This window comes from Ricinus communis, chromosome 8 (genome assembly GCF_019578655.1).
Source record: "Ricinus communis isolate WT05 ecotype wild-type chromosome 8, ASM1957865v1, whole genome shotgun sequence".
In the NCBI taxonomy this organism is placed as follows: Eukaryota; Viridiplantae; Streptophyta; class Magnoliopsida; order Malpighiales; family Euphorbiaceae; genus Ricinus; species Ricinus communis.
The window spans coordinates 26,591,176-26,610,006 of record NC_063263.1 but is presented as its reverse complement, the minus strand read 5'-3'; the positions used below and the strand labels follow the sequence as shown (position 1 = coordinate 26,610,006).

General features: G+C 31.8%; 3 protein-coding genes, 1 long non-coding RNA gene and 1 pseudogene across 4 annotated transcripts; 1 reads left to right on the top strand and 4 right to left on the bottom strand.

Moving 5' to 3' along the window:
- Window positions 1-355: 355 nt before the first annotated feature.
- LOC8277835 lies at window positions 356-1,426 on the bottom strand (annotated as a pseudogene).
- Window positions 1,427-2,367: 941 nt separating this feature from the next.
- LOC125370960 (putative disease resistance protein At3g14460) lies at window positions 2,368-3,450 on the bottom strand. Its single transcript, XM_048378424.1, has one exon. It carries the CDS (start codon window positions 3,448-3,450, stop codon window positions 2,368-2,370), a length of 1,083 nt encoding a protein of 360 aa, XP_048234381.1.
- Window positions 3,451-3,468: 18 nt separating this feature from the next.
- Window positions 3,469-4,203, bottom strand: LOC8277837 (putative disease resistance protein RGA3). Its single transcript, XM_048378423.1, has one exon. It carries the CDS (start codon window positions 4,201-4,203, stop codon window positions 3,469-3,471), a length of 735 nt encoding a protein of 244 aa, XP_048234380.1.
- On the bottom strand, window positions 4,200-5,106 carry LOC125370959 (putative disease resistance protein RGA4). The gene is made up of 3 exons (XM_048378422.1): window positions 4,774-5,106; window positions 4,573-4,722; window positions 4,200-4,493 (listed from the first exon to the last, which is right to left on the bottom strand). The coding sequence occupies exons 1-3, from the start codon at window positions 5,104-5,106 to the stop codon at window positions 4,200-4,202; spliced, it is 777 nt and encodes a 258-aa protein (XP_048234379.1).
- Window positions 5,107-13,277: 8,171 nt separating this feature from the next.
- On the top strand, window positions 13,278-16,041 carry LOC125370835. The gene is made up of 3 exons (XR_007216918.1): window positions 13,278-13,750; window positions 13,903-14,865; window positions 15,022-16,041. It is a non-coding gene; the product is annotated as an uncharacterized LOC125370835 (long non-coding RNA).
- The last annotated feature ends 2,790 nt before the right edge of the window (window positions 16,042-18,831 follow it).

Genomic DNA, 18,831 nt, shown 5'->3' with positions numbered 1-18,831 from the left:
ATGCAGTTGGTAGCTGGTGGCTGATAATTGGTAGCTGATGGTTCATACATTAAACCGTTTGATAGAATTTTATTAGCGTTTGTTGTTAGTATGTTAAATGAACATTGAAGGTATTAATTTATCTTTAAATATATTTATTATTATATTATATTATATTTAATTATATAAATTAATAAAAATAACTTATGATAATTAAAAATATTATAATTAATTTTCTGTACCTCATTTGTATTTATTATTAAAAATATTTATAAAAGTTATTTTAAAAGTAGAAATTTAAATTTAAATTCTACTAATAAAAATTTATTATTTCAAATACCATAATTTTAAATATTATAATTATTTAACTATTAAGAATAATTTTAAAATAATAATTATTTATTTTAAAATATAAAAATTTAATTAAATGAGATCAATATAGAGTAAGTTACTATTAATAAGTTTTAATACAGATATTAGTGTCCAAATGAATAAATAGAATCAAATTAGCTATCAACTGATAAAAAAAAAAACTCTAAAATAAAGCTGATACAATCAGCTGCTGATAGCTAATTTACTCCCAATCACCTGCCACACAGGAAGCAGTGAATGGAGCTTGACTCCAATCAGTCTTGACAAGTCCACCTCTTGTAGCCGGTCATCAGCATCCCATAGAATAGAGTAAATCCTCATTGGTTGAATCTTTGGGAATGGAACACCAATGCTCTCCATGCTCTTGAACTCTCTAATAGGAGTCCCATCAACAGAAAAGCTGAAACACAGGTTCAAAATAACTTCAATATACATTATATAAATAAGCTAAATGAGACTACAAGATTTTGGAATAATGGGTTTGCTTTAGTTGCTTACATGATACGCTGAGGATTCCAAAGGATGGAATAGGTGTGGAAATCTGCAGTTGCGTCAAACCACAGATAGAATTGTTGCTCTTTGTTACCTTTGCCTTGGCTAAACACATTAGTGTGAAGAATGTAAGGAACACCACTCAGACTTCCCAAGAACTCAAAGTCTATCTCATCCCACGTGGACCCTTTCGAGGATAACTGCAATTTCAAACATTTCATTAGTCAAATGAACACAAACTTCTAAACCAAAGCCATACAATAGCTTCATATATGAGGAGGAAGCTAAGAACTTACATAGTAGGCAGTGACAGTGCCAGCAGAGTTGCCAGGGACAAGCTTGAGCTGCATATCAATCTTTTCGAAAAGATACTTATTCTTCGACTGAAATCCAGAGCTAGAAGCTTTGTCAAGGTTGAGGGTAAGAAGCTGGCCATTGTTGAGTGTCTTAGCACGACCATCTCCCCAAGTGATATCAAAGTCTTGGTTGAAGTCACCAGCAAATGCACCATTAAAGAGCTAATTGTAAGAGAGATGATCAATGAGAGTGCTGAACCTCTTGTGCAAGCAAGAAAAGAAGCCATTGGGCTTGTTCTGTATTGAAGGAGAAGTTATTTTTCTTTATGTAGAAGTAAAGTGATGGATTGGCGAGGTTCTTAAGGTTTGTAATTATAAAACAATTGTTCCTTGGAGGGATAAGAAATGAAACAGGGAAAGAGAGTAATTCCACAGGAAGGTTTCATGTCAGAAGCTACGGCCAGTTGGCTTTAGATTGTTGAAAAATGGATTTAATCAATGGCGAACAACATGATGCAACTATCAGACGCGGTTTGAGTTTAGATTTATAATGAAAACACACACAGAGAGAGAGAGAGAGAGAGAGAGAGAGAGAGAGAGAGAGAGAGAGGCCCTGTAGTAGGACCCGGCTTCCTTTCACCAAAAATGGAGGTTGGTGTGTAGGTCTTTTACTTTGCCACTTTCTCCTTCATCACAAAATTTATTTTTTTTCTTTTTCTAAATAAAAAATAGTTTAATCTACTATGTTCAATTTCAAGAGTTAACTAAATTAATTTTACTCTAATTTCTCTCTCTTTCTCTCTCTCTAAATTACACAATTCCTATAACATGCATCCCGGATCACTTTGTGGTTCGGAGGCAAGTCATATTGCGAGGACAAAACTTCCTATTTTTCTTTATTTTTTTATTATGATAAAATAAACTATAGAAATAATATTGTATTAAGAATTATATATTAGTAATTTTTCATATTTATAAAAATTAATTTTTTATCCATATCTTGTACAACTATTGTAATATCTGAAATTTTTCTTTTAATAATAATGATAATAATAAAACTAAAAATTTTATAGTTAAACGAATATTATTAGAATAATGAGTTTTTATTTAATTTAATTTTACTTTATTTTAATTAATTGAATTAGGATGATTTAAAATGGAATTTTAATGTTAGATAAAAATAAAGAGATTTATTTAACTATATCTAATTAGTTTGATTTTTAAGAAATTAATTAAGTGAGTTCAACTTGGAGCACCACGCGAATGACAGACTGCGAAGTTGTGGCATTATAGTTATTTTAGTACTATCTTCTTCATCTCCCATTTTGATAAAATCATCTGCCCATACTTCCCAATTTCGCATTCGCATGAATCGTAGATTTATCAGTTTTGGGAATGCAACACCTGATGATGAAGATGAGGAAGATTCTAATCCTAGGAACTTAAGACCAACCTTTTGGACTCCGTCCATACCCCATATTCGAAGATTTTCAAGGAAAGGCAGCTTTCCTAGAGGTGGCAAATGCTCATAGGTTTTGCAAGTAGTGAGAATAACTGTCTTGAAATTACTTAAGAAAATCATCCAACTAGGAAACACTGTCCTGCCTTGGTAGTCATATATTCCTAACTCTTCCACATATGGAGATGGCTCTAAGGCTAGCAGTAATTCATCATCATGATGTTTCCTACACTCTGCGTCCCCCTTGCCAAACCGCAGTTCCAAACGAGTGACTTCTGTCTTTTTTCTGAGTTCTACTTGTTTCGCCTCACCCACATCAGCAACAATTTCCAACCTCATTATACATACGCATCCTTGAAGGTGGTTTAAGTTCTTCAGGTCTCCAAGATTACATGCTTCTTGATTGTCCTGTCCAATGCTGAACCGATTTAATGATCTTAGACAAGTTAATTTACTGATTCCTTTAGGCAGAACTCCTTCGAAACCTCCATTATGCAGATGCCTCAGGTTGATTAGTTTCTCTACGCCACGTGGCAATTTTACTAAGCTGAAACAGCCATCCATATTCAAGGTTTGCAAGTTGCATAATTCACACAATGCTTCAGGCAACCCCTTCAAATCCTTGTTGTAAGACAAGTCAATTTGTCTCAAATGGATGAGTTTACGAATGGATGATGGAATTTCTGCAAGGTTACAGTTGGACAGGTTTAAGGATCTCAAACAAGTCAATCTGCCAAATAAATTAGATAGTGCAGCTCCGACCTTTGAGTTCCCTTTGCATTGAACCCAGAGAGTACGCAGATCTTTTAGCCTGTAAATGGAGCTGGGGAATGAAACTTCTTTCCCAAGCATTAGCCTTAAATGGCGAACTTACTTATGAAGAGACATCATCTTCAACTCTTCCTCATCATTGACCTCAATGCTAAAACATTCATTCTTTACAATATATTGAGCAAAATTATGCACTATGTTATACATTTTACAACTCATTACATAACCACAATCAATTTTCTGCACAACTTCAAAAAAAGAATGGTCAGCTAAATTGTGCAAGTACTTTTCACCAATCCTCTCCATGTCATCTACATGTGTTTGCCTAAGATAACCTTGAGCCATCCACAGCTGAATCAAGTTATCTCCTTTAATCTCATGGTCCTTTGGCAAGATAGCACAATAAGAGAAGCATGGTTTCAATTCTAAAACCAAGTCATAATAGCTCAACCATAAAGAAGCAAAACCACTTTGAGTTTCTCTATTTTTTTCCCATAACCCTTCTAGTTCCCACACCTCACTATTCAATACACTCTGCCACTCTTGCCGTGAATCCTTAAAGCGCAAAAGATTTCCTAGAGTTTTTGCAGCAAGAGGTAAACCATCACATTTCTTTACAATTTCCCTACCTATTGCTTCTAATTGTACTCTCTCATCATTGTTCTTTTCAAAGAATGCAATTTCACTAAAAATTGACCAACATTCCTCCAGGAATAAATTTCCTAGTTTAAATAGGTGATCTCTAGTGCAACCCATGTTTATTGCTACACTTTCATCTCGTGTGGTCACCAAAATACTACTTCCTAGTGAAGCAGACATGAAAGAATCTCTCATTTGCTCCCACTTGCTAGGACCATCTTCCACACATCATCCAAGATAAGTAAAAACCCTTTCCCCTTGAGTAATTTTCTTATGTGTTGCATTATAGCTTCAAATTCAACTAGAACTGAAGCAGAATTAATAAGAATTTCAAGAATTGCTTTCGCAATCTTAATCTCATCAAAGGGTTTTGAGATAGAAACCCATATTCTACTCTCAAAGTTCTTTTCTACCTCACTATCATTATATGCTAGCTTGGCTAAAGTAGTTTTTCCCAGTCCTCCCAACCCTACTATAGAGACTACCTGGAGGTTTGACTTATCAACACTCACTACCCACTAACATTTTTATAACAGTATTTTTCTCCTCCTGTCTACCCTTTACTTCAGCTGCATCAATAGCAGAGTTAACTACAAGTGGTTTGATTTGCTCATTCCCCCTGTAAGTTAAATCAAAATCATACCTCTTTCTTTCTTTGGCAATGTCATGTAGTCGTTGATTTAGTTTCTTAATCTCGCGAGCAATTTTATATCGCTGGCCAGTTTCACAACAAGAAAAGCAAGAGATTGGAAAGATTGAACATACTTGTTTGAGAGTGGGGAGCTGAAGGAATTGTGTCTTGAACCAACTGCAAACAGATTCTTGACCTTCTTCAATCTGTTCTTTGAGAATCTCAATGTTCCAGGCGTCAAGAACATCATCGATGCTATAGGACACTTCCTTCAGGTTATCTAACCAGTGTCTGATAGCGTGGTTTTCGAATTGTCGTCTCTCTGCTTCAACCAGTACACCTTGGATGGATTGGAGATTGCTTCCAAGTTTTTCTGCTTCTTCCTCTACACCCATTACAAGCTTCACTTGTTGTTCCATTACGTCAGCTGGCTGATTTAAAGACGCGGCCACAAGTGCTTCAGCCATTTTAGTCAAATGTACGTAGCAAATGGTTTGATCAAAGGAGAAATTGAGAAGTATTCGGATGCCTGTTAGAAGATAATGCTTGCATGCATATTTATAGAGCATGCATGGGGATGTACAGAAATCTCAACTTGCATTAATAAATCAAGCATTTTTAATTATCATAACCAAATTAATCCTAACTATAAAGAATCAATGAATAAACTTAGTTAGTTGAGACGTGTGAACTTGAAATTTAACTTTTATTTCCATATAAACTTGCAAAAACATCATCCAAAACCTCATCAGAATGCTCTTCTAGCCAAACCTTTTGAAAACATACCAAAATGTATACTGTCACTGTACAAAATAATATTCACTAATTATTATATTATAATTATTATCGTTGTTGTTTTAATATTAAAATACAAATATATTGGTTGTTAATTAATAAGGAAAAGGTAAATTTGAATCTGATTTTGTGAATTGTGAAGGATGCCATTCTTTAGGTTTTATTTAATTAATTGAAATCAAAAATCTATCACGTATCATGTACTATAGTGATTTTATATTTTAACCTGAAGACATGAAGTTGACAAGGTTTTCCAAAGAATACCTTTTTATAAATTGTGACTTTGTTTTCAAATATCATGCGTGAGTAAATTAATTTTCACCAAATATGCTAATCTCAGCATGTTAATTTAATTTACAAGTTAAGTTCATGAACCTTTGTGGGTTTTTCTTTCACATTTTTGGGCAGTATAATAATATTTTGCGGTTGAAATGTCTAAATCTTGTTTGTGGTTTTCGTGCCACAAAATGTTGAAAATAAAAAATAAAACCTTTCTAGTATAAATTGTAATCCAAGTTTTATCAAAACTTCCGTGTAATATATATACAAAGGGTGTGTGGTTAAGGCCACTCATGAAAATGTTAAGGCCAGAGTTCTATATTATCAATACAGTACTTAAGCTTTTAAAATATATTTTTCAATTTTTTTTGTTTCTGATTTATTATTATTTCCTATGATATGTTATGTATTATTATTTTAAATTAATTAAGAAAAAAAACTACATGATTACTTTTTAATGAAAAATTAGTTAAAATACCTTATATCAATTTTTACTTAATTTATTATCTTCTGCTTAATTTAATAAAAATATTTAACTATTTATTTATAAAAGAAATTAAGTTTAGATAAAATATTAAATATATAGCATTCATTTATTGAGTAGATTATAAATATATTAGGTTTTTAATCCAAATATATTATTTTTATAATTCTAAGTGTTTAATAAATTAAATAGAAGAATACAAGATAGTTGTCCAAGACATTTTTCTAACAATTAAAAAATAGTCATTTATTTTTTTAATGAATTCTTTATAGAAACAATTGACAATTTATAAAAAATAAACAGCAAAGTAAGATACAAACATAGAATTTTAAAGATTTAGGTGCCAAACTAGTAATGTAAAATTCTGACTTTAACAATTTTCTATCCAGCCTTAATCATACTCATACACAAATTAAATCAGAATTTCTACACTTTTATACATGTAATGCGTATATATAACTTAAATTAGCTAAAAATAATTAATCCAGTTTTTTTCCTTATGTATTCCCAAGATTTATGAAAAAAGTTAATGCTAATCCTTAATAATGAAATTTTTTGTCTAAATGTATGTTTTCAATATATATGTTAAATTGATAAATAATTGACACATATATTTATTAGTTTTAAATGATAAAGTATGTATCAATCATTAATACCAAAGTCTAAAAACACTCATACATATTTGTCGCTTTCTTATTAATATATCAAATCTATATAAGAATATTCGGTCCAAGAAAAATAAAAATTGATAGAGAGAGGCTGGGTAAAGACTGGTTTCTATACCAATTAAGCATACCAAGCAAGATTTCTCCTTACATATATAATTTTCTTTTATATATAAATTTGTTGGGGTAAAGTATAAGAAACAGTGCTGCATTATGCATATATGATCGTGGCGAACCATAATAAGTTCTTCAATTTTCATGTTCATAACTATAAGGTCTATGCAACACGGTCTATGCATATTCAGATACAATTTACTTAATGTTATAAGAGTATTGCAGCAGTAAAACATTTGAATTCTGCAATAGGCATCTCCTAATGATTATCATGTTATTTCAATAAGGATTTGCATGATTTCTTCTAGTGCTTGAATTTATAACCTACAAGGATATTGACGGCAAATCGAGGATCACATTATAAAAAGAAAAAAATCCTGTTAATTGTTATATTAATCAAATTTCATTTCATAAGTGAAGCTGGAAGTTCAAGACAACTGGATATGGAAGACTTTTGGCCTTTGTTCTCGTTAGAAAACAAGTATATAAATAATTTGATTTTTCCTACTGGATATCCTTAAGAAAGACCTTGATGTTCCTAGTTCCTTGTCAGGCAAGATCTAAAGCATGTCATCTATCTGATTCAAGATTTTTAATAGCATCTTCAAGACAAACATAGAATTCTGTCTCAAATACTTAACACTTCCGGCAAGAGTTGACACAATTAAGAAACATGTACGAGTAATTAAACTGTATTAGCTTTTGACGGGAATTGCACGGAGTCTTTTTTTTTTTTATATCGAAAAACCACACAAAACTTGTTCTGGAAAATCTCTACACAGGATAAAAGCATTAGCTGAACTGTGTACAACAATACCTTGTACGTACTTTCTAAAAGGGGACATACGTAATACATGTTTGTAACAGTGTAATAAGATCATCATACTCGAAAGCTACAAAAATTCCATGGCCATGTTTTCACCTTTACATCCACACATCTTTTTATAAGTGTCTGCAAGTGAAGTGCCAATTGTTTTAGTCCACCTTAAGATTTTGCCCATGTTTTCTGCATTGCAAGCCAAGACACATTACATATATAGTTTTGGGATTTTGTTTTAAGTGTAAACTGTGTGAAGTTTATGCGAGTTATTTACCCCATTCTTTTAACATAAATAAAGGATTTAGACGTTAGATGTTTGTTATTTTCTCTTCCATTAAGTGTTTCTTTTTTCCTTCACTATAATTTGTTTATTTGGATTGCAGTGGGGAGAAAAAAAAAAAAAAAGAAAAGGAAATTTATCTCATTTTTTATGTTTGGATATTAAAAGTAAGGCTATGTTTCAACCCGCCCAAGTCAAAGAGTCAAGGGTTAAAATTCAACTTACATCAAATCAGAGTTGAACTGATATTTTTTAAACAAATATTAAATATTTTATAAAATACATAAAATTAATAGCTTTTGTAATATAAATTATAGATATATTAAATTATACCAAATTTAATAGAATTTATTTATATTATAATAAAATTAATATATCTAATGTAGCATATTTTAAGAATCTAATCGATTTTTCAAATTTAAAATAATTTCGCTTAAAAATATTAAATATTATAATTGATAAATTTGTACAATTCATTAATAATAAATAAAATTATCTATTATTTAAAATTAAAATTCTGCAAAATATGTTTTGCAATAAAACATCAACGACGTTAATTTGGTTTATTGGTCAAGCTCTTTTATTTTAATTTGATGGTTAAATGTTTGAATCTTAGTTTGCAATGTTTAATTTTTTTTGTTAGAATTGACCCATTTCACCGTGATTGGATTACCGGTTGATCCGGCTAGATCATTATTTTTAAGACGGGTTGGTGTAAAAATAAATTTTAACACTGACTAAATCGGAACATGCTCTGATTTATAGTTCAACCGGTTGGAACAGGGTGGATTTGATAACTATCGTTGAAAGAGAGAAAAATAAATAAATAAATTAGATTTTTCAATTTCTCTTAAAGTTTACTTTTTATTTTCTCTCATTTTCGGAGGAAATCAAGGATATTAGAGAATAATAAATATAATAGACTTTAATTTTTAATTATTTTTATAATAAAAAGCAAAAGCCATTCAAAAAAGATATAGAATTCTTGCTAGTCCTCGCGGATGTTCTTATCTATATATTAAATCAATAAATGATTGATACATATTTATTAATTTTAAATAATAAAATATTTATTAATCATCCAATTTCAAAATATAAAATATCATAAAATATCTATTAAATTATATCAAAAGTAAAAGTATTAAAATGACTAGATAGATAAAATTTAGATGTCCAAACATGCATTTGGCTAATTTTTTTCTTTCTATTTACTAATAAGAGTGCATGATATTTCTTATCCAAAAAATATGGTCCTATGGTACAATATTTTGTGCTGAGAATTACCAAGACGCTTGATAATCGGTCGACTCGCCTTCAGCCGCCGGAGTCCGATTGACGATCCGAGCGCGCCTACGGACTCGGCACAACATGCAGACGATGATTCTAGCACTCGATTCTCCGATCCAGCTCCTGTCATCCGGAGAAATTCACAGACAGTATCGACCGTCGATTTTCAAACGGAGTTCGATCGCTGCAAAATTAGTGCCATTGGAAAGCTTGAGCTGAGGGGAGTTCACCCATGAACTCTGATCAACTATACCTTGCCGGAACTCGCCAAGAATCAAGAAAAACCCAACTGCCACTATACTATTGTTATACTACTCATGCTAACCAGTTTAATTAAGCACTGTTAATCTAATTCTTTGAATTTGGTAAATTAAATTTCTGTAGGAGAGAGGATTGATACATCATGGCTGACATCAAGAAATGGCAAACTCCTGTGTTCTGGGTGCTTCAGGTTGCTACAGAGATCATATATTCACGTATAATTTCTTGGTATTCTTGCTTGTAATTGTACTGTATAATAGGACCAATCTGTTTACATGTTTGCACAACTTGTATTATTGTTCCCCCTTTTTTTTTTTTTCTTTTACTTCAAGAAGTGAAATAACAATACTATATTATCCCCATATTTCATCACTATAAACAAAAATAAGCCAATGCCGTTTATAAAGTTAACGTGTTGATGAAGTTAGTAAGATCACTTTGCTTGCCTTAAAACGTTGTCAACTAAACTCTATGAGCTTTGAAAGATAATAAGAATATAAACCCAAAACCGGCCGGCCCAACGTGACCCGCCCTGATTTTTACATAAGGACCTGTGCAGCCTCGCCAGCGTCTAACATTTTCCTTTAGCAGTTGAATGAAGAGGCCCGCCATCATTTGCCTTCATTGTCTTCTCGTCGTCTCGGTCCCTACATTTTTAAGCATAATTATAAATGGAAAAGCAATACATATATTTATATAAAAAATTTATAAATATGCAAGCTAAATATTTAATTTTTAATCCAATAAGAAATTACTATATAAGAAAAAAATTCATGTCTTAAAAAAACTTTTGATTGGATCAATGATCATTAAATTTATTTTGCTTGTTCATTTTATAGCTTTTTGTATAATTTTCTTTTTTATGAAATTTACTAACGATCAAATAATAAAATTATAATCATTTAATATGGAACGAAATTTTTAAAAAAATTTATTGATTAATAAAATTATTAATTTATTAAATATTAAGCATAAGATGGTCCATTATATTTACATATTAAAGTGATGACAAATTGGTAAAATATAATGCAGCTAACTAGGAAAATGCAACGTAACAATAGTATCACCTCTCTAAATTTGATATTACGATAGTTAATTAATAGCCTATGATATTTAGTAGTGTCATTTTGAAACCAAACGCGTTTTATTGGTATTATTTTAATTTTTTTACTATCAAATAACTAATAAAAAAATGAAAATATATTTTTTATTAGAGATAATATTTTTTGTATTTTAACTTTTAGTTAGAGACATGTACCCTCTTGTATATAATTTTTTATGGGAACCAATTGCTGTTGGTGATGCTGTGTTGTGGGCTATCTCTCAGAATTGGCGGAAAGTAATTTTTAAAAGTAATGCGAAGGAGGATCATTCAATGTGCAAAGAAAGTTGTTTCGAGTCATCTTCTTAGATATTTCTTCTTCCATTTCTAGTTTTTCAGCTATTATTTTCTTGTATATTCCTAGAGTTTATTGGTTTGCTCATGAGGTGGCCAAACCACATTTCTTTCCCTTTATGTAACTCTCTTCTATCATCCACTGAGGCCTTAATGGTTGGTAAAGGATGAGTTAGGATAAATAACAGTTTGCATAATTTTTAATTTGTTGTTGGATGGCATGGTCTGAAAAAATGGCATGCTTCATAGTAGATATGCAATGGAAGCAGCCTTGGTGTATGGATGGGCAGAAGCTTTCTTCTAGGATTTTAATTCTGCTCCGGAGTATTCTTTTCTACAGGCATTACGGACAGATAGGACGCCTCAATCGGCTTTATGGAAAATGCTTAGTTGTGGGTTGTTTAAGCTGAATGTTGATAACTCTTGGATTGAAACTACAAATCAAGGTGGATTGGGTGCGGTTATGAGAAATCATGATGGGCTTTGTATGGCGGCAAGTACTATGAGTGAGTCTCATATTCCTTATGTTTTTTTTTTTTTGACAAGTTGTTGGCTATTTAAAAAGGTATGCACTTTGCTTTGAAATGTAATTTCAGTGATATCCAACTAGAGTGAGACTTCCTACAAGTTGTCAATATGATTAATAAGATTTTGTTGTTTTTTATGAGTTTAGTATAGTTCTTAAGGACATTCAGAGACTTGCTTTTTTATTTTCTATTATATGTTTTAATTTTATTAGTCAGATTTACAACTCAGTTGCTCACAGGTTACCTAATTTTATAGTCAATCTAGACTCTAAACAAGTTTGGCTTGAGGACGAATGCCCTTTGTGGATTCGACATGTTTTGTTGGAAGATATTGTATTACTTGTTTGTAACCTTAGTTTTGAAAGTATTCTTTTTTCCTTTCAATGTTTTTCTCATGTAATTTTCTTGAAATGTTTTTATTGAGGCTCCCTTTCTACAGTGGTTGATCCTTTTCTAATACAAGCTCTCTCCTTTTTTTAAAAAAAAAAGAAACTCTCTTCTATATATGGAAAATAAAAATCTAACTTATTAGTGACATATAAACAATAAATATATCACTAAATTAGCATGATGAAAATTTTATAATTATCTAAAAATATATAGTGACATTATATATATAATATCTTTTTAACAAATATTTTAAAAATTATTTTCTCTATTCCTTTTCAAATGACCTTTCTTTAAAAAAATTTAAAAGGTCTAATTACAAATTGAATCCTAAACTTTATATCTTTTAACAATTTTATCTAATTATTTCAAAATTTTAAAATAAATGCTTTTTTTTAATTCTTTTCAAAAATACTTTTCGATGACAATTTTTGAAATTTCACAATAAAAACGATGATGTGGGAAGTTGATTATGCTTACTAAAAATAATAATTAGGAATCAACAAAAATAATTTATCTTAAATTTAAAATATGACTATTAAAAATTTCATATATGTTTATTCTTTCACACATTTACATCTAAATGCAATAAATTTTTTATTAACTCATTAACTTTTATGTTATTAAGTATAGTTGAGTTGCCACGTCATTTTTCTTATTATGATATTTCAAAAATTATTATAAAAAAGTGTTTTTAAAAATAAATTGTAAATATATATGTATTTATTTTAAAATTTTAGAATAATTCGATAAAATTATTAAAAAATATAAAATTTAGGATTTAATTAGTAATTAAGCCTTTTTTTTAAAAAAATATTTGTGATTTTAGACTTTCAATAAATTTTAATTCTTTCTTTCAATTCTATCCTTATTAAAAAGTAAGAGATAATTAATGCATTATATTTTAAGTGTTTCTATATAAGAAAGAATACCTTAATCATTCTTCTCTTAGATTGTACCCTAATTAATAATTTCTTAATTTTTATGCAATAATAAAAAATAAAATAAATAGAGTAATAATCCTAAACTCATGATTAAAATCCAATGAACAAAAATATTATAATTAATAAATAAAATCACATATCAGTATGTAATTGATTTAATCTATTTATAACGCAGTAGACTGAATATATCTAAGAATTTGTCGTCGTTATATCAAGAGATTATATCATTAGCCTAAGAAGTAAAGCAGAGTGGACTCACAGAATATTTAATAGGAAAGGAGACCTTAACAAAAGAAAACTAATAATATTATTAGAAAATAAATAAAAATGTTAAGCAAGTAACATATTAAGATTTAAGAAATCAAATAATTTCAAAAAACTCTTCACATTAATGATTTTTTGACTCCTGAATATCTAACCGGCTAATTAATATCGGGATGAATCAGAAAAATTTGGGTAGATTTTGTTCTCTTGGAGATCTCAACAACTTGAACAAGCTTCAAGGGAGGAAGTTGCCATAGCAGCTGTGAGTATCTACCTCCCCTGTGGAAGTTGCCATCCCTTGAGAAGCTTATTTTGGAAGACATGGAAGGTGTCAAAAGGTTGGGTGTTGAGTTTGTTGGAATGGAGACTCAATCGTCATCACCCGTTGTTGGATTCCCGAAGTTAAGCATCTCATTTTTAATGGGATGAGTAATTTGAAAGACTGGGATAGCATGGCGATGAGCAATTTGGTTGCCAAACTATCTTCTCCAAATGACAACATTAGAGAAACGATCAATCTATGAGTGCCCCATTCTGGAACAGCAAGAGAGTGGATAAAATTGGCACAGTCCCAACATCCAACACGTTCGCATTTGATGTTCTTAAATGTACTTTCTTCTGCTTACTTTTCTTACTTTTCTTAATTAATTAATTTACTTTTGAAGTCCAATATAATTTGAAAGACCGATCAAATTAGTTAATTTGTTCAAATAATTTTGAGATAGAATTGAGCTCGCAAAATATTATTTATTTTCTTCAGGGTTCAAAAAGCTGCTTTCCACCTTATTGATCAGCCTCGCATTTAGCAAGCACTAGCACCATTTTTGGTTGTTGGATGGCGAGAGCTGTTGTACTATATGCCCCCACAACCAGAATTATTTAATTCACTTTCCATTTGTTAGCTCTAGATTTAATTTGCAGGGGACTTTTTACAATAGTAATAAGCTTGTTATGTTCAAAACTTACAAATGATGTTCTGTTTCGCCGCTGTCAATTATCTTTAAGTTCTTTTTTTCCTGAAAAGATGCTACTCTAGTTAGTAATATCTTGACTTGAATGTAATATATCTTTGCTTCTAAATCAGAAAATATAATCAAAATAATGGGTACTTCACTCAGCAAACAGCTTTAAAAGATTTGAGGATGTACGATGATAACTCGAAAATGTTATATTTAAAGTATAATGCGCTGTTGCAGTACATGCAGGAAACTGTATGCAGATGGGTTTATCCGTACTATGCAGGACTGGGATCTCCATCAATATTAATTCATACATAATTTCTTAAAATTTGATTCTCAAATTTATAAAATTAATTCTTCAACTTCGGCAAAATCTTTCTCAGAAATCTAGGGAAATGAGAACTTGCCGATGCCTTTCAACCCTTGGTTTGAATGAGATGCATTTTGTGCCAGGTAACATCTTTCTTTTATTTCTTGACTAAACTGTGCTGTAGTACTAAGTCAAGCTTCAGCCATGATAGTACACTTTCATCACAATGTTATCCATTGGGTAACAAAATATTTTTGGCTGAATTGTTCCCCTTCAGTTTCTTCCAATTTTGCATTGATGTTCTTGTTATTTGGTTGTTGAATCTAACTTCCCTAGTCTGCATGTTTTTGGTTCTTTTAGGGTGACATAACGTGAGTCGAGCATCTTGATCGCGGAATCCCCATTTCTGGTGAAGAGTAGATGTACAAAGTCTACAATCTCGAAGAAAGTGATGGTAATTCAAATGGATACTGTTATAATGTCCTTAAGTCAAGCTTATATATATTTGCTTTGTTCTTCTTCTTCTTTTGCATTTTATGATGCAAACTACAGTTGAGCAATATCTCACTGTTGTTTTTGTTTTCTCTCTTTTTTGTGAAAGCTTATATAGGACTGGGAGCCCAACGACCTGAACATGAATTCTGCAAGATCTTTAGCATCTTAGCCATAGAAGACATTAAAGACTCGAGAAAAAGAGAGAACTCACTACTTTTGAACTACAATTTGGTAGACCGGATGCAGAGTGGAGAAAACTTCATGATGGTGAATTATTGGATGCATTATATTCATATATCTTTGTGGAAGAATTGAGGATAGACAAGTACAAAAGCTGTGCTTTTTTCTTAACTAACTGGATACCTAATTTAAAGTCAGCTGTGCTCACTAAGTGCAAAACCTGTGAGCATTTGCCTCCTCTATGAAGCTACCCTTCCTCAAATATATTGGACTAAGGGGCCTGGATGGAGTGAAAACAGGTTGGTCATGAGCTCCTAGGAACTGAAACTCAATGCTCACCATCATCAGTTGTTGCATTTCTCATATTGATATAACTACGGTTTTGTGTCCATGCCGAATTGGGAAGGATGCCCATGATAAATTTAAGCAGTGTTAATAGCTAACTCATTATATTTGTCAAACCAATTTTGTGCAGGAGAGATGATTGATCCATCATCATTGATATTCCCGACATCGAAGTTACAAATTCTTTTATTCTGAATGCCTATTTTTTGCTAGTAAATCCTTGATATTGTTACTTGTGATCGTACTATATTAACAAGTTTCAATGTTGTGTATGTTCAGGAACTGTATTGTTATTTAGTTGACAATGAATTCAGGTAGAAAATGGAATACCTAATTGCCTTGAAAAAAATGTCCAATGCTGACAAGAAATGGAAAGTACAGGCAAATTAGACATAGAAATCTTTCCATCAGCCGGAGATGTGCCCATTGGGCATTAGCAAATTGCAGTTGAAGAAGGCATTAGAAATCTTTCCATCAGGTAACATCAGAATCCTGCGAAGTATTCATGACAAGCTGTCAGCACGTGGTGGATTTCAGGTTTTTGTTGTTGTTAATATAGGTCTCTTACCATTCATGTCTGCAATAGATTGTTAAAGATTAAATAGCTAATGTGGTCAAAACTTAAAAGATCATCTAAAATTATTGGTAACCTTTTTTTCCAATGACAATGGAATTGTGGTTTGTGGAATCTCACGATTAAATCCAGTCATAACATAAATCATTGTTATAGTTAGTAAATAAAAAAACGACAAGCTAAAGTTATACAATAAATTTTTATATTATAGTACATATGTTTTCTTAATAAAATTAAATTAACAAATAATAAACATTTAACGTTTAAACAATAAATATTCAACATATGTTTAATAAACATAAGTTAATAAGCATTTAATATAAATTTAATGAATATAATTTTTTTAAATGCACATTAATATTCGACGCTCATCAACATTTAACACATATTACATCAGCATCTAATACACATACATACCTACATGGACCGGTTTAATCTTATAATATACCCTAAACATGAAAACATAAGCTAATCATTCTGGCATGCAAAATATAAAGATGAGGCCCTCAATTTAACTCATTTAACTTCCAAAACTAGACAAATAAATAGATTTTTGTTGGCTGTTCAAGGTGTATTATGCCCTATTGCATTGCATGATTAGCAACATGTTTAAAATGATTGAGGAATTTAAAATATATTATTTTTTTATTATTTAAGATAAAAAATTTAAGTATTTATTATTTACTTAATAAAAAGTAATAAAGAACTTTACAAAGCACTATAATAAATATATAATGAGTTTTCTTTTTATAATAAATATGATTTGTCACGACTCCATTTGTGGGCCCGTGACTGACACTAGGGAATGGGTAGGCGTAAGGCCACCGATTCCCGTAGTAAGCCTGACACTCACTAACTCAATTAAATCTCATATCATATTACTGATACCACAATTATCTTAACAGTCAATTTTTACATAATTAATTCGGTCTGCCAGAAAAATTAGGCGAGACCTGAAACTACAGAAAATTACATCTGATACTCCTACTGTTACTACTGTGGAGAATCTAAGATTTTACAAATTAACATACCAAATCAAATACGTCACCCGATGATGAAGGAGTTTGAATAAGAGCCATGGAAGACTAACACGAATCCGGAAAAAAAGTAAATTGAGACTGTCAGTCTCGAGAGTGAGTTAAAATCAAATAATTTAGAGACTATTGCAGTCCACACAAAAAATATTAATTATTCGAATCAGTATATCAAACCCTAAATATAATTACAAATCATAATATAATCATACCATAATAAAAAATAAATAAATAAATAAAATACTTTTACGGGACGACTGGCGCCCAGAGAGCAATGCTCGACCAGGGACCTTTAATCCGGCATCTCATTCCAATAGGATTGGCACCCAACGAAGCTCGACCAGGGTCCTTAACTCTAGTCCGGTCACTTAATATTCACTATCTGCCTAAGCCTTTCAGCTCTCTTATTCCAATAAGACTGGCGCCCAGAGAGCAATGCTCGACCAGGGACCTTACCTCCAGTCTGGTCACTTAAGTATCCAAATAAGCCGGCGCCTAGAGAGTAATGCTCGACCAGGGACCTTACCTCCGGTAATTTACTCAAATCAGCCCAGAGAGCCATGCTCGACCAGGGCAAAACTCATAATAATCTTATTACATGTCCATGATCATTACCGGTGCACACGCGGTCCTGATGTAACCCATCAGGTGGCATGTTCTACGAAAGCCACATTTCTCAAATCGCAATCATCACATTTAATAAATATCATTGTCTAATGAAATCATTCAACACATATCGAAATAAAGATTAAAAATTTAGGGTAAAGCAACGTGTAATTCGTGTGGAAAAATAATAATATTTGTATTATTATAACGTTACTAATAATAATATTTATATTATTTTCAATATTTAATAATCAAGTGAAATTACTTATATTGCGATACTAATAATCATATTAAGTATAAATTTCTAAAATAACATATTAAATTCATACTTAGCAATAGTGCAATGATTAAGTGACTTTAACTACAGATCTAACGCGTTCCGCAGTCTGCTCCTACGCCTCAGGTGGAGCTGGCGGGAAGGCTGAATTATCTAGTAACAAAAGATATGCAATTAATAAACATTCGTAGATTTTTTCTAAACTTAGACCCCAAAGTAGACTGCCTAAAATTAAATTAGACTCGAGGAATCTGCCGGAAATTCGGCAGAACCTCCCCTAATTTATGGACATTTACCCCCCGTAAAACGGGTCTAGGGCCTACCAGAAAAATACTACAAATATCCAACAATTCAAAACAACGGGAGTCGGGTTCCCAGACTTCACTATTTTCCCGACTCTGCCATACAGCACAAAACACAAGGGCAGGCAAACCGACAGACAATTATTTTTGACTCACAAATATCATCTAATACTCAACACAATCAATAAGTATAAATTACATCAAAGAATTTCAAAATTAACGGGCGAGAGAAAATTACCGAGACGCTTGATCGCTCAATCGACTCATCTCCAGCCGCCGGAGTCCGATCGACGATCCGAACTCACCATCGGACTCCAAACGACGCGCTGACGACGATCCCCGCTTCTGATTTCCCGATCTGACCCCGATCACCCGGAGAGATTTATGGACGATCTCGGCCGTCAATTCGTAAACGAAGTCCGATCACTACGAAACCGGTGCCATTGCGAAGCTTGAGCTGAGGAGAGTCGGGATACATCCTCCGATCGTCCATCCTCCGCCGGAGCTCGCCGGAAAAGCTGAATAACGTGGCTGCCACCTACTTCGCCAGAACTCCCTCCTCCGGCCACCAAAACCGACGCCGCCACCGCCAAAAGGAAGCTCTCTC